At 56.3% G+C, this 15160-nt stretch overlaps 1 protein-coding gene across 10 annotated transcripts in view; it reads right to left on the bottom strand.

Annotated features, from left to right (window-relative positions):
• The window catches only part of TNS3 (tensin 3), a 227821-nt gene that overhangs the window by 101155 nt on the left and 111506 nt on the right, over positions 1-15160 (bottom strand). For all 10 annotated transcript variants that reach the window (XM_033862800.2, XM_033862804.2, XM_033862803.2 and 7 more), the window contains 4 exons: positions 14491-14574; positions 5543-5655; positions 5387-5447; positions 4474-4549 (listed from right to left, as the gene is read on the bottom strand). In XM_033862800.2, coding sequence (XP_033718691.1) covers positions 4474-4549; positions 5387-5447; positions 5543-5655; positions 14491-14574 — 334 coding nt within the window. The remainder of the gene's footprint in view (positions 1-4473; positions 4550-5386; positions 5448-5542; positions 5656-14490; positions 14575-15160) is intronic.

Here is a 15160-nt window from a genome sequence, read left to right as displayed (position 1 = left end):
ACCCCTGAGGAGCACAATTACTGGCTCGGGAGAGGCTGGGACCAGTCAGCCGCCTGCCTCAAGGGCTGGGCACCCACTAGGGAGGCAGACGAGGTACCCAGCCACGACGCATCATCAAACACGGCCTCGGGGAGGGCACAGCCGTGTGCCCCAGTCGTGCCTGATGTGGGTGACACGGGTGCGAGGCATTAGCAAGACCCAGAGGAAAGGGCCATGGGGCCGTGTGCAGAACAAACCAGATAATACGGGATCTCTGGGGCTAAGTGATTGAGGGCGCAGGACACCCAGGGGATCCTATGCCACATACGGGAGCCTGGACCCTCTCCTCCCCCCGCGGGGAGGATGGTGGGCCACGGCTGCGGAACGCCGTGCTCGGACGGGGTCACGCTGCGAGGGCCAGGGCTCAGGGATTCAGGATCCATGTGGGGAGAGGATCTGCACGACTGACGAGAGAAGTGGAGCCAGGGGACGCCAGGACGAAGCTCCCACGCGGAGTCTGGGGAACCGGTGGGGATGGTCCTAGAAAGCAGCAGAATGGAGGCCGGGGGGCTGGCGGGCACCAAGGGCTGAACCTGAGGCCCGAGGACCGAAGGCAGAAGTGAAGAAGAGGCAGTGTGGACCCAGCGAGAGAGACACGGGGCCAAGAGGACCAGCACTCGGGGGAGACGGATGCCCAGAGGACAGCAGTGCGGAGACCCGCCAGGAGCCGGAGGGGAACCGGCAGAGGGGCTCCACAAAGAGAAAGGGCCCACGTGACAGGGAGTGCCACAGAGACGGCCACGGGGACGCGGTCCCTGGGATGCGGCCGGAGGGAGGAGAGAGGGCGCGCAAACCATCCTTTGCTAAAACCTGGCCAGGAAAGCGGGCAGGCAGAGGCAGGGGTGCCCACGGGGGAGGAAGGGCCTGATCGCCGGGCAGAGAGGGGCCAGTTCTTCCTCCCCAGAACCTCCAAGGAGGGCTGCAGCCCACGTGCTGAGGCCCACACCAGCCTTCTTGCCATTGCTCCCACTTGGGCCTGTGCCGCACCCCACCTCTGTGCACCCGTGACCGTGAGGGCCCCTCCCAGCGCTGTACGAGGAGGAGAGGTCCACCCACTCTGACGGCTCTAGGCCGATGGCCCCAGGCCGACGGCCCCCTAGCCACACCGATGTCCGCCCTTCACCCTCCCCACCCGGGCCTCGTGCGCCTCCAGAGGCCTCGGGCAGGTGCTCCCCGAACCCTCGCTGGCCCGACGCCTTCACCTGCAGCTGGTGCTTCGGGATGCTCAGCACCGAGCAGACGCACAAGTGTCCACTGGAAGGGAAACTTTTCGAGCAGGGCCTGATAATCACACTTGCGGACTTCCCGCAGAGAAGTAGCAAAGCAGGCACAGGGAAGGGCGAGTCCCATTGGGCCACTGGCTCAAAGCCACTTACCAATATACCTGAAAAGAGCCATGGGCTGAGCACACGCGGCGACAGGCGCCTTTCACGTGGCCATGGGTGCCCAGAGGCACCATCTTTCATCTGCAGACGGTGCAGGCGACCGCATCCCAAACTCCCAGGCCGGTGCCTCCCTGCTGCAGCAGGGCCGGCTTCGACAAGCTCGCCGTGTGCCGGGGGACGGCTCCCAGCGCCTGCAGCGGCACTGGCTGGCGGACACCGCGGGGTCCAAGCATGTCTGCCAGCGCCTCCTCCCCCAGCCCCGCTTCCCAGCTCCCCGGGGCCAAATGGCAACCACCCACCTGGGTCCCCTCAGAACGACCCCACCCGCCTGCTCAGACCACATCCCAGCTGAAGCTGGGTGCACGTGATGCTCAGGTAGGCACCCTGCTCGCAGGCAGTGGTGCCGACGTGGGCCTAGGACAGCAGTGAGGCGCGTTAGGCGATCGCCTGGGGGCACGGGGAGGTGGTGGCCACCCCCAGGCCAAGCCTCAGTGGGCCCTCGGTCACAGCGCGAGGCCCTCACCCCCCGCCGGCTGCCCCAGCTCATCTCATCCCCACGACGCTCGCCTACGGTACTCAGCAGCAGAAGGGGACTCGAGCATGGACAAGACCCGTCTGAGGCCACCCAGTTCCCTTAAGCCGTAGACCTACTGGGAGCCTAGGCGTGGGACCCAAGGCCTGCCCGGCTGCGTGATGCCCCTGTTGGGCCTGCGGCTCCCAGTCTGCTGTCGCTCGTACGTAGCTGCAGGGCTTCCTTCCTTCCACTCGAGACCAAGGGCTTCCTCCCCCGCGTTCTCACTACCTCTCTAAGTCACAGTCCTATAAGGGTTACTCTCAAGGGGTGATTCAGGGCATTTTCAGGACACAGAAAAGAGCTCTGCTAACACCACGTTTCCCAAAAGAAGACGGCAAAATCCAAGCCCTGCACGATCTGGCTTCAACCTCCCAGGACAAGTAATTCCCACAAGGTCATCCTCAAGGCCTGGGGACTGCTGCACCCCTGCCCAGGGCCTCACGCACACCTCTGAGGGCGCTTCCGGCTGGACCCCCGGCCGCCGGCCCCAGTCAGCAGGACCCACGCTGCGGCGCTCTCTGGATGTCCCAGCTGCGAGACGTCCACCTCCCCCGCCAGGCTCCTTCAGGACACAGACGTCCCTGCGTCCCTCCCTTCCTTCCTGTGCTAGGGCCCAACTCAGACGTTCCGAAAGCTCAAAACGGGACCTCTGGACAAATAACAGTACGAAAGGAAGGAGGGAGGGAAGAGACAGTGGGAGGGAGGGAAGGAGGAGGAGGGAAGGAAGGAGGACGGAGGAGGGAGGGGCAGGGATCCGGGGCAGATGAGGTGACTCGCCACCACCGGCCTCTGGGCTGGCAACCTCCTGCTGCCTCGGGAAGACCCTGCAGCCACCAGCCCGCAATCAGGTGCTCTTTCTTGGAGGCGGAGCCCCTCCCTCGGGTCATCACGAAGGGACCCGGCCCACTACTCATCACGGACCCCAGGGAGCACCCAGCCTGGCCATGCCGACTCCAAGCCCTCTCCCAGACCAGGGGCAATGCCCAGCCGGGCGCACGTCCCAGCAGCAGCTCCGCCCTCTCGCAGACGCTCTGGGTCTCTTGGCCTCCTTTTTAAAGGAGGAAAACTAGACCCAGAGGACAGAGCTGGTGAGCAGACAAAAGTCACAGCCAGGTGAAGCCCCGGCTGGCGCCCGGCACACAGCAGGGGCCCAATAAGTGCTCAGCCCTTTGCCCAACAATCTCGGGAGGTCCACGGAGACTCGGCCAGGGCTGCATGCTGGGTAGAGGAGCACAAGAGCAGGGGCGTCCCTCCCCTCTCTCCTAACCACAGAGATGGGGAGGCCACGAGCTGCTGTGCAGAGCCAGGAAGGAGAACCCAGCCCCAAGCCCTCCTCCCTCGGGGCAGCGCAACACCGTGGCTGAGAAAACAGGCTCGTGGAAACGTAGCAACCGCCCTGCGCCTCGGCTCTCCCACCTATGAAATGGGATACTGGCTCTTCCATCTCAAGGTCGAGGAGAGGGTGAAAGACCATGACTGTAAAGTGCTCAACGTGCTGACTTGGAAACAGAGCCGTCTTGCGGTTGGTCTGCTTCTTATTCCCCCTCATGCGCCTTCTGGGCCTGCAGGTGCCTCTCTGGACACAGACCCCTGAGGCCTGGAGGTGGAAGGGGCGCCCCCTGGGGAGCCCGCCAAGGGGGCGTCAGCTGTGAATGTGCCCGGGATCTTTACCTTCGAGAACCTTCCTGAGAACGCAGGATGGGGCAAGGCGGGAGTGCACCAACCACGAAGAAAGGGTGGAAAACCCAAAATATTAGGAGAAGTTAACGAGACTCCTCAAAAACACTGGACGAGCCACTTAAAACAATAAAAAGCCAACTTGTGAACCGTCTTATCTTCTCGTCATGGGGTGTCCTGGGGCTCAAACAGATTCCAGGAGAGCTATTCTGTGCCCGCGGGAAGCACGCACGTGCCTTAAAGGTTTTCCTGATTTCAGACAAATTTCTCTTTTTTTAGATGCATGCACTTTTTTATATTCAAGATAGAAAAAAGGCGAAGGTGGAACAGAGCAGGGTGTTGCTTCTGCCCCAAGAATCAAAACTATCTGGAGAAACCACTGTTTCAGTCATAAACCAAGCTGCAATACACTAGCTGTATTTCCCACCTAGGCCACTAACGATAAAAAAACATTTTATGTCTATGCCCAGCCCTGGAAGGCCTAGGTCATGTTAAGACTGCACACCGTGCTCAGGTAAGTGGAACCCTGGGAAGCGCAGTGGCTGAGCTAGGACTGTAATTTCAAGGGTGCACACAGCAAGCGGCTCTACCAATTGATCTGTTCCTTTCATTAAAATAGGTTCGCTCAGAAAATTAACCCACTGCCTTAAGGTAGAGGCGACTTTCCATTCTTCCCTCGGGTTTTGTCGGGGCCGGGGTAGGGTGGGAGGCGGCGTTCATGTTCTTGCTTTAAGATGAACTTGCTTTTACCTTTCCAGGTATGATTACTGGCAGCAGAGGCAAGGCCGTGACACTCACCATGATGTCCCCTTTCAGGAGCTGGGCTGGCTCTATGGCGATATAGATCCTGCTTTGGTTTTCTGGGCCGACGTTGCTTTGGAATAAATGAGAAGGTACATCATTACGCGATTTCATGATTTAATGGAAAGAATACGTTCTGAGAAAAGCAACCCCACCATTGAAATTAAACAAACTATCCTGCTTGGCCCAGGAATCCAATTCCTCAGACTCTCTCCTATGAAAATGAGTCCAAAGAACGTATGAAAAACCAACAGGGCCAGGCAGGGCCCTGAGAGCAACGTCACAGCCAGTGCCCGCCGGCCCGCCCCAGGCCCGTGCACGATGGAGCGCGCGGCGTAGAGAACTGGCATGCCGATGCCAGCAGCCTCTGTGGTAAGCAGAGGGGGAGGCTGCCCGAGCTTCACCGGTGCCTGGGTCCAACAGGGTCCGGACACGTGATAACAGTTCATTCTGAGTGAGGACACGTGCTAAGAACATTTTTTACCTTTATTCATTTTCCATTGATGTGCATAAAACGCTTCTCCAAACAAAAAAAGCAAATAAGTCTAGAATTAGTACATATTCTGGAAATGTCTGCCTGACCTTTGTCTAAACTGCAAAGGGGAGAGAAAGGGAGACCACCGTGGCCCTGGCCCAAGACCCCGATGTGTTTACTTCCACACGGTGTGCGGGGCCCTCTCCTTCCCCCAGGTCCCAGCGTCCACGTCCCTTCACAGAGCCAACTGTGTGACTGCGGCGAGACACCTGCTGGGCAGGATGACGGGGGCATTGCACCCACGGCTCCCCTTCCGTCCCCTGCTCTTAGCTCACCTGGTTTCCCCCCCCCCCCCTCCAGAGGGAGAGGCAGCCGGGAGCAGGCCCCCTCCCCCCCGGGCCCTCCGGAGGCCCCCAGGAAAGCAGCCACACTTACTAGATCCCCGACGTGTACATAGGCTGCATGGCTTGGTAGAGCTTGAGAAAGGGCCGGCATGCTGAAAGACACGCAGAATCGGCTGTCAACACGCGGAACTGAGGGCCAGCGCCAGGCGGCGCGTCTCGAGACCCTCACCCCGTGGGAGACACCCACCTCCGCCAGAGTCGAAGTTGGGGGTCCCATGCAGGATGACGAAATGCAGGAACAGGGGCGAGGCGTTCATCTTCACCGTTCCCGACAGGAGCCCGCTGAGGAACTGCACGTACCTGCGAAGGGCAGTCAGCTCAGGGCCCCTGCACAGCTCCCAAGCCCAGGTGGGGCCGGAGGGCAATGAGGAAACCCGCCTGCACTTCCGGGAGAGAACCCATCCTAACCGCTCACAGCAAGGAGGGTGGACGCACCCCAGGCCCCGGCCCACGCTCTGCAGAGCACGGCCGAGCCCACAGCCCACCGGGCGTCTCTGGGCCTTGCACGCTGACGTGGCCGATGACCTGGAAGCACGGCCAAGGGTGCTTCCTGAGCGTGAGCCCTCACACGCGGCGCCTCTCGCTCTGCACCCCGAGTGCAGGTGGCATCGCTTCTGTCCACGGAACCCACAGCCAGGCAGGGCTGGGCCACGGGGCTGGCACGGTCTCCCCGCAGAGAAGAGGAAAGCAAGAGACCTGCCGTCCCATGGGCGCGCTCTCTGAACCAAACCACACCTCTGAGGGCATGAAGGTCACTCGGCTCAACTCTCAGTCCTACCCACCCCGCCTTCTGCTCACACTAGGAAGCCTAGTGGGAGGCTGGAGTCCACACTCCAGCCCACAGGAAGCCTTCGGATGCCACAGCCCACTGTGAGAGCCTCCCCTACCATAAAGGGCACGAGCCCGCCTGAGCTGCACTGCCCTCCCGTCTTCCGGCTTCTCTGTGCCCTCCCTCCTCAAGGCCCATCTCAGCGGCAGAGCGCACGTCTGCCGTGTGCCGGGGGACCTGCCTTCTCTCTGAACACCGCACACAGCCTCGCGCGCCATGCTGACGGCCCCGCACCCTGCATGGGTGCCTGGCGGCCTGGAGAGAAGATTGTACCCTGGAAGCATTGCCTCCCTGGTTCCTCCCAGGGCACAAGGTGGCAGCTGTGACCCCAAGTGGGCACACACCTGCCAAGCTCTCAGATGCCGCCTGGCCTCGGCCTCTGCCACCACCTGGAGTGTGTGACTCCGGAGCAGAGCCAAAGCCTACCCTATCCAACATCTCTGTGCACCTCTAATGACTACACAGAGCCGCGCAGGCGCAGGAAGGAAGCGTCCACTGAATCACCAGGCTGTGCGGCCAGCACGGCGTCCTCTATACCCTCCAGCCAGCCCACCGCAGTCCACCCCACTAGGAGGACCAGGGACCACCCCCGCCTCCCTAGGACTGAAGGCTAGTCAGGCTCAACCTACTTAGCTTAAAAAAATGCTGCTTTTCTCTCTCTGGCTTATTTCACTTCGCATAATGTCCCCAAGGTCCATCCATGTTATCACAAATGGCAGAATTTCATTATACTTTATGGCTCAGGAATACTCCACTGTGTGTGTGTATACACACACGCGCGCACACACACACATGCACACACACACGCGCACACACACACATTTTCTTTATCCATTCATCCACTGAGGGACACTTGCGTTGTTTCCGTATCTTGGCTATTGTGAATGAGGCCACACACAATAAACACAGGAGTACAGATATCTCTTCAAGAGCCTGTTTTCATTTGCTTCGGATATATACCCAGAGCGGAATTGCTGGGTCATGTGGTAGTTCTATTTTTAATGTTTTAAGGAACCTCCGTACTGCTTTCCATAGTTGCTGCACCAATTTACATTCTCACCAAGAGTACACAAAGGCTCTCTTTTCTCCATGTTCTCGTAACCACTTGTTTTTTCTTGTCTTTTTTGTTTTTTTGCGGTACGCGGGCCTCTCACTGTTGTGGCCTCTCCCGTTGCGGAGCACAGGCTCCGGACGCGCAGGCTCAGCAGCCACGGCTCACGGGCCCAGCCGCTCCGCGGCATATGGGATCCTCCCGGACCGGGGCACGAACCCGTGTCCCCTGCATCGGCAGGCGGACCCTCAAGCACTGCGCCACCAGGGAAGCCCCTTAAATTTTTGATGACTGGCATTCTAACAGGTGTGAGGTGATATCTCCTTGTGGTATGATATCACTCATAATATATGGAATCTAAAACAGCCAAACATGTAAAAGCAGAGAGTAAAATGGCAGTTACCAGGGGCCGGGGGCTTTGGGGACAGGACAGAATTTTTAAAGGGTACAAACTTGCAGTAAGTAGTAAATATGCCCTAGAGATACAATGCCCAGTGTAGTAAATATTGTAGTATAATTATCAAACTTGCTAAGAGATATAACTTAATTATCCCAACCACTAAAAAAGAAATGATAATTATTGTAACGCGACAGAGGTGCTAAGTACGGTTACAGTGGCAATCTATGACAATACGTGAATGTAACAAATTAACCCCGTAAGCCTTAAATTTACACAATGTCATTTGTCAAATACACCTACATTTTGAAAAATATCGAATTTACACCAGCAATTCAGATGCAGTCCGTTATCTCAAGCAGCTGACTTTGCATACAAAGGAAACTGAACAAGAGAAATTTCCTAGGAAATTTCAAAACCAAAGTTTAAAAACTCTACTTGAAATCTATCCTTTTAGAAAAAAATGTTAGAAAAGAACATTCACTTCAGCTTAGGGGCCCCTCCCGGTGTTTCAGTTTTCCTGGTGGCAAACAGCTCTTCCCTTTCAGAAGAGGACAAAACCTCACCCAAGTCACAGAGTCCAGACGCAAGCCCTGGAGGGCCCGGGAGGCCACGTGGCCGGGCCGTGGCTGCAGGAGCCTGGCCACCAGATGGCCCCACGTGCCTTCCCATTTTATCTTCTATCTCGACAGCAGACGTGCAGACACGAGAATATTCAGGTGACCTGTCCAGCTACTTTTTATCACCTAAGTGCCACGCACTGCAGATTTCTGGGTTCTCCGGCCACCCCCTCCCCACCGCCGGGTCACGAGCACAGGAAAAGGGATCACAGACGCTGAGTTGGGGCCATGAGTCGCCACCTGCTCTGGACAGCAGTCTCCCCTCCTCCAGCACTGGTCACCAGACAACCCGCTTCCTCGGCCTTGTCTGTGGCCCGGCTGCTGTGTTCACTCTGTGGGCGCCTGGCCGTTCGCTCCTTCTACACTGACCTCAGGTGGCCCTTCACTCTCTGGACATCCAAGGGACCCACGAGCACACAGACCGGGCATCACGGAGGGGGGTGAGGGTCAGTTTCCGTTTTACATTTTGATGCAGCCGTGGAGGGTCCTCCCCTTGCCCTGACACAGCCTGGCCGGCGCCGTTGCCCAGCAGCCAGAGGGGATATGAGAAGGTGCTTCTATCAGGTGGCGTGTCGGCATGACCACAGAAGAATGTTGATTCCCTGCAAGCTCCCGAAGAAGGAGCCGGAAGACAAGGGCCAGCCCTCACATGGGGTTAGGGACCGAAGGGAGGGAGTGCCCAGTCCTCTGCCTGGGACCCAGACACGGACGCCTGCCCTCCTGACCAGTCCATCATGGAACCAGTGCAAAAAAGCCCTTCTCATCTGCCCTTTAGAGAAGTCTGCTTTATATCGATTCCCATTTTAGGTAAATCAAAGACGTCAAATGTTATTATAAAATGCAACTTACTTCTTCCTTCACATGCTTCCTTGATAAGGAAAAAATATAAAATTGTTTTATATTTCACGGCATTTTCTATTAATGAAGCGCTACTTTCCAGCAATTATACTGCCTACCTTTGTGGAGCTAAAGTCATTTTGGGTGCTTGTTCATAGGATGCAATACAAGCACAATTTCTGAGTCCAAGTTCTGGATTTTGTGATCCTGCAGAAGTTTACCATAAGGCTTGTTAGCGGCATGACTGAGATCAGAACAGCCTTTAAAGAAAACCTCACGCCAACCCCATCACCCCGCCATCCACCTCCTAAGAGAGGGACAGGTGACAAGGGTCCTATAGGTACTAACTTTTGTAAAGCATATGGACAGAGTGGAGACAGCACCCTTGTCCCTTCCTTCCAGCTGTGATGAGTACAGTTCTGTGGCTGACGGTGGACATAAATGAGCCGGACGTAAGCCTGGGGGTGCCTCACCTGTGACCCCAGCCCACCACCAAGCACCCAGGCAGGTCAGCATGGCCACCGGGGACAGCACAGGCCCCTTGCTTATCTCCGGGGCTTTCCTCCAGGGCCTGCAGGCAACTACCGGCAAATCCGAAACTCCAGATGGCACAGCTGAGCAGCCGTCGGCCCTGGCTCCCCCGGTGACTGTGGCCTCAGTCCAAGGGGCACTCCTGGCCCCCTGGGGGCTCATGGCAGCGGGTGAGGGGACACTCAATGCCATAAATTAAGCCTATCTCCCCTCTATGCACCACCGATGAGTGTGTGTGATGGGGGAAGAGTAAAGAAAACCTTTGTATGGGAAAACACATTTTTCAAGTATTTTTCATTGGCGTGGCCTCATCCTGCTTTTCCCAGAACCCTTTCACACCCTCATCGGTCCCTCTGACCAGCAGGCTCAGAAGCTCTGCTGCAGGCCACCCGAGCGTGACCCGGAAAAGAGAACGTTGTTCTTAAGTCCCAAAGACATCACATACAAAACGCCCGATAAAAACAACAAAGTTCATTGCTAATATACGCCGTAATTGCTGCTGCAGTCAGCAGTGGAGCTAGCCACCGCCTGCACCGTGGGAGAGAGAGGACAGGTAAACAGGGCCCGTGTGGCAGGAAAGTACCTGGAGAGCCGCCATCACTCCCAAAGAAAAACAATTCAGGCCACGGCTGAAAATAAGAGGGAAGAAGAGCAAAGGCAAGGATTCCACAATTAGTTCCTCCAGAAAAGTGTGGCAAGGATGAATGTCAACTCTTGTCTATGTGATATTCACCCACAGCACTGAAGGAAAGGTGTGTACGAATGAACGGACAGATGGCCTCTCAAAGCCCATCCCAGTGTCTTACCCAAAACAGAAAGTCCTCCCTGGTCAGCGCAGCTCTCACAGCCACACACGTCAGACAGCTCACCTGTCTCCCAGCTGTGCTCTTCTTTCTTTCAAGGGAAATAGCTCCCTGGGGATGAGGTTTTCCCCACTTCATCGCAACTAGCAAGTACGATTAAGAAACCAAGCTTGCAGCTGGCAGGGCACTAACAGAAGAGCACACGCTTCCTTCAAGTTCCAAAGCAGCTGGAAATTTGCAGTTGTTCGTTGCATTATTTATAACCTCTTTCCAAAGCAGAAACTTACATGTGGAGTTTCCCTAAATCTTCCTACATATGTGAGTTGTACTTGACATAAGCTTAAATATCCCTGAAAACAAGTGTGAAATGATACTTTTGTAAGCAGAAGGAGCCACTGTGTCGGCCCATCTCTCCCTAAGGCTTCCCGGTGTCACCTCCATATACTCAGAGTGGCTACAGCTGCAGGGGAAGCACGGATGGCGGGGAGACGGGGGCAGGGCCCCATCAGCTCTGGCCTGGGCGCCAGACCTAGGCTCGCTGGTTACCTAACGTTCCCCGGCACTTCCCCGCCCCGGCCAGGCTGGAAGGATAACACACCTCAGACCTCTTCCAGGCGACCCGCTGAGGGATGGCCCCGCTCCTCGAGCCCGCCCTGCAAGCCGGGGCAAGAGGACGTGCGGAGTGGACGAGGCACAGGGAGCCTGCTGGCCTCAGCGGCCGCACTCCCTCAAAGACACATCCTCGGAGGAAGGATCTGCACATCTGCCTCTCTCGGCAGCCTTCTGGCTTCAAGTTCAAGGTTCTTTCAGACACTCAAGGCATCATGTCAAAAACTACAGAAATATCAAAACCCAAATAATGCTGTAATGTTGGGGAACTTTCCAGCAATTAGAAACACCCAGGAATCCAATCCTGGTGTCTGCATGCCCAGACTTTTGGCCTCCCTTCCCTCTACCTCGTGGGACACAGGAATGACCCCCGCCCAGGACCTCCCTGGGCTCCCTTCTTCCACACACCCTCAGGAGAGGTTTGCTGTCCCCAAGAAAAAGCCGGTTACCTGTCATTTTCCCCACTAAACCCAAAGGGATGGGACCCGCTTGTCCCAACTCCTTCGTGGAAGGAAAGGAAAAGCGGAGAAGGAAAGGAGGTCAGAATTTCATTGTTTAACTCATCACTTCCATGATGCTGATGATAACTAATGCTGGAGGAGGATTTTCTTTAATTACTTATCGAAGTGAAAGGGCCTCCAAGTTAACGGGCGCCTCTCTGACACAGCAGGCTCAGCAGCCCTGCAGGAGGTTACCTCGGGACCTCCACAAGTTGCTCCTGGGGTTTGCTCAAGGCAGCAGGTGCAGGGAGAGAGAAGCGCTCTTGCCGGAGGAATTCTGCTGGAAGCGAGCAACCTCCAATGGGCCATTGCTGGCCAGGCTGCTGCAGGCCAATGGCTCGGTGGCTTTTAGGAGTGAGGCACAGAGTGACAGAGAATTTGCCGCCTGTCAAGTGGACCTCCTGCCTCTCGAGCTCTTAAACCCAGTATTAAGTGAAGGGCGGAGGAGGCTTACTGCTGAGGCTCTAAACTTCTTGGACCACAAACCCAAGCTCTCACCACAAGATGGATTTTAAAATGGTTTCTTGAGTTCAGTCCTAAAACACCCTGCAACGCTCCCTCCCCCTGTGGGCATTTGGGACCACGGCGATGGGTCCCATCACCACTGTGCCTGTCCCCACAAATGCGGTCATCACACATCCTCCGGGTCTGAAATATTCCTCCAGAGGTACTTATACATTCACTCAGTCGCTCACCCGCTTCATTACGAGGTGGCAAGCGTCTTCCGATGCAGGCGCTGGGCGGGCTGGCATTCCCCTAGTCTGTGGGTGCGGGGAGATTAGCCTCAGAATGCAAAAATTAACCCATGCCACCTCATAAAATGTAAATACTACAGCTTCCGTCGTTCAATGATGCAGGAGAACCATGGGCACGTTAAAGTGAGATGTTTCCCTTTTTCCACACTCCTTCAATGGTATTAAAAAGTCTGAAGCATGGGGCTTCCCCGGTGGCGCAGTGGTTGAGAGTCCGCCTGCCGATGCAGGGGACACGGGTTCGTGCCCCGGTCCAGGAGGATCCCACATGCCGCGGAGCGGCTGGGCCCGTGAGCCATGGCCGCTAAGCCTGCGCGTCCGGAGCCTGTGCTCCGCGACGGGAGAGGCCACGACAGCGAGAGGCCCACGTACCGCAAAAAAAAAAAAAAAAAAAAATGCTGCAGTAGGTAGTAAGAAGAAAAAGGAGAAAATGAGGCAAACACCCTTCCCCGGTGCACGCTGAGTTTTGGGGTGGGTTAGCCCCTGTTTACCCTCACGTCTCACAGAGGGGCTCACATGAATGTAACCATTTTGGAAACTGCTCAACCAAGAAATGACACTTAATGGTTCGAAATAGCTCAAGGGTCTGTTTAACTGTAACACTAATAAAATGCTGGTTTTTCCCAGGCAGCTCACATGCCCTGTGGGATGGCCAGGGCACGGCCAAGCTCTGACCCGTGGGTCCTACATCCACCAGACATTCTGGTCTGAACACAAACAGACCCAGCCATGGGAGACACCCGGGACAAAGCAGGAGGTGCCTCTGGTGGTCCCTGAAATCCCTTTTTTCCCAAGTGGAAATACTGAGACTCGGCTCTTGACCAAAATATACCTGTGACCCTACCTCCTGGAACCTTCAGTCCACCCAAGACCGCAGGTCCAGCCCTCTGGCACTGGGGGGAAAGATGCGAGGCACAGGAAAACCATCTTGGCAATTGCGGGGACAATGCTTGTGCAAATGCCCTGCCACTTGCTTTAAAATAAATATGCAGGGCTTCCCTGGTGGCGCAGTGGTTGAGAGTCCGCCTGCCGATGCAGGGGACGTGGGTTCGTGCCCCGGTCCGGGAGGATCCCACGTGCCGCGGAGCGGCTGGGCCCGTGAGCCATGGCCGCTGAGCCTGCGCATCCGGAGCCTGTGCTCCGCAACAGGAGAGGCCACAACAGTGAGAGGCCCGCGTACCGGAAAAAAAAAACAAAAAAAAACGCAGTGTTCTTGGTTCCATGCCCCCATCTGCAGAGGAAGTGGGTCTGGAAGGCAAGTGGCTGCTGGCTCGTCTCAGGCCACACACCTGACCCTCCTCTGGTTCTTCTCCACCTGGGCCTGGTGACAGCGTGGATTCGCCTGGGAGCAGGCGGCAAGAGGAAGTCTGCTCCCCAGGGTCCCTCTGCAGCATGTGCCAGGGGCCTCGCCGAGCAGGAGAGAAGGGGAGGTGGGCCAGGGGGCGCCGAGGAGAGAGAAGACTCCTGGGCCTCTGAAGCTGGCCATCAACAAACTTGCGTGTGTCGACAGCTTTACTGGACATAAGCCGCTTTCACCTGCTTCCTACTGCCCACAGACCCTGTTAGAGTGGCCGTGACAGAGACCACGTGACCTGCAAAGCCCAGAGCAGCCGCCATCCAGACACAGCTCACAGACCCCTGGTCCAGGAGACACCAGCCAGTCCCAATACAGAAATGGCACCAACACCAGCAGAGAGCTCGGAAGACCCGATGGCTACGCGTGTGGGGAGGGAGCCCTGCGTCCACGCCAGAGCCAGCCAGGGCCCCCCCGGCACCCACACGCAGGGTGGCTCACCCTTCACCACTGGACACCGAGAATCCCTTCCCTCCTAATCTTGGCTGGTCAGGGGAGGTGCGTCTTCCGTCCCTACATTTTTTTTTTTTTTAAATTGGAGCACAGTTGCTTTACAATGTTGTGTTGGTTTCTGTTGCGTTGGTTTCACTGTACAAGGAAGTGAATCAGCTACATGTATACATATATCCTCTCCCTCTTGGCCCTGCCCCCCGATCCCACCCATCCGGGTCACCACAGAGCACCCAGTGAGCTCCCTGCACTATACAGCAGGTTCCCGCCAGCTCTCTGGTTTACACATGGTAGTGTATGTATGTCAGTCCCAATCTCCCAGTTCATCCCAGCCCCACACACACGCTTTTAAACATAAAATCTCATTCACTTTTTCACTCTGGCTCTGGGACAGATACATACCGTTTCTGGGACGGCTGCATTAAAGCTGAAAGTTTATCATCATAAAATTTCTTCATTGCAAATCTGTCAAGGGCCTGGTCAGCACTGGGGGGGAGAGAGAGAGAGAGAGAGAGCGCACACGCTTTAACTCCATGGCCACCGCAGGAGGCCGGGTTGTGGGGAGTGACATGAGACAGGCCCCGAGGCTGTTCTGAGTGGCTGGCACCCACTAAGAGCTCCATTTTGCTACACCCCCTCCCCAGGGAAAATCCACTTTAGCCTCTCTTCTAGGGCCTCATCTCCCCCAGGAAGACGTTCAGGGCCAAGTGGAAGCCAGGCTTGCAAGGTCCGGAGTCCCCCCTGCAACAGCAGCACCCGATCCTAGGATGTGGCACTTTCTGTGCAGCATGTCCGGCAGGTGGGGGAGTCACCTGCCTGCCTTTTCTCACCTGTGGGCACAGGCCACTGTCCTATCTAAATAACCATCTAAAATAATAACGTTGTCTAAATAAGGGGCTGGGCTGGCAGGGGTGCACAAAAGCAAGGGTCACTTAAGAACTGAATATTTAACATACAGAGCATGTAAGTTTTTCAGAGTAAAAAGTATAGTTACATATTCACCTATACATTTTATTTTTATTTTTTTTTGATGTGGACCATTTTTTTAAAGTCTTTATTGAATCTGTTACAA

The sequence above is a fragment of the Tursiops truncatus genome, chromosome 9 (genome assembly GCF_011762595.2).
Source record: "Tursiops truncatus isolate mTurTru1 chromosome 9, mTurTru1.mat.Y, whole genome shotgun sequence".
NCBI classification, from domain to species: Eukaryota; Metazoa; Chordata; class Mammalia; order Artiodactyla; family Delphinidae; genus Tursiops; species Tursiops truncatus.
Note: the sequence above shows the minus strand (reverse complement) of the source record. Positions and strands in the feature narration are given on the sequence as shown.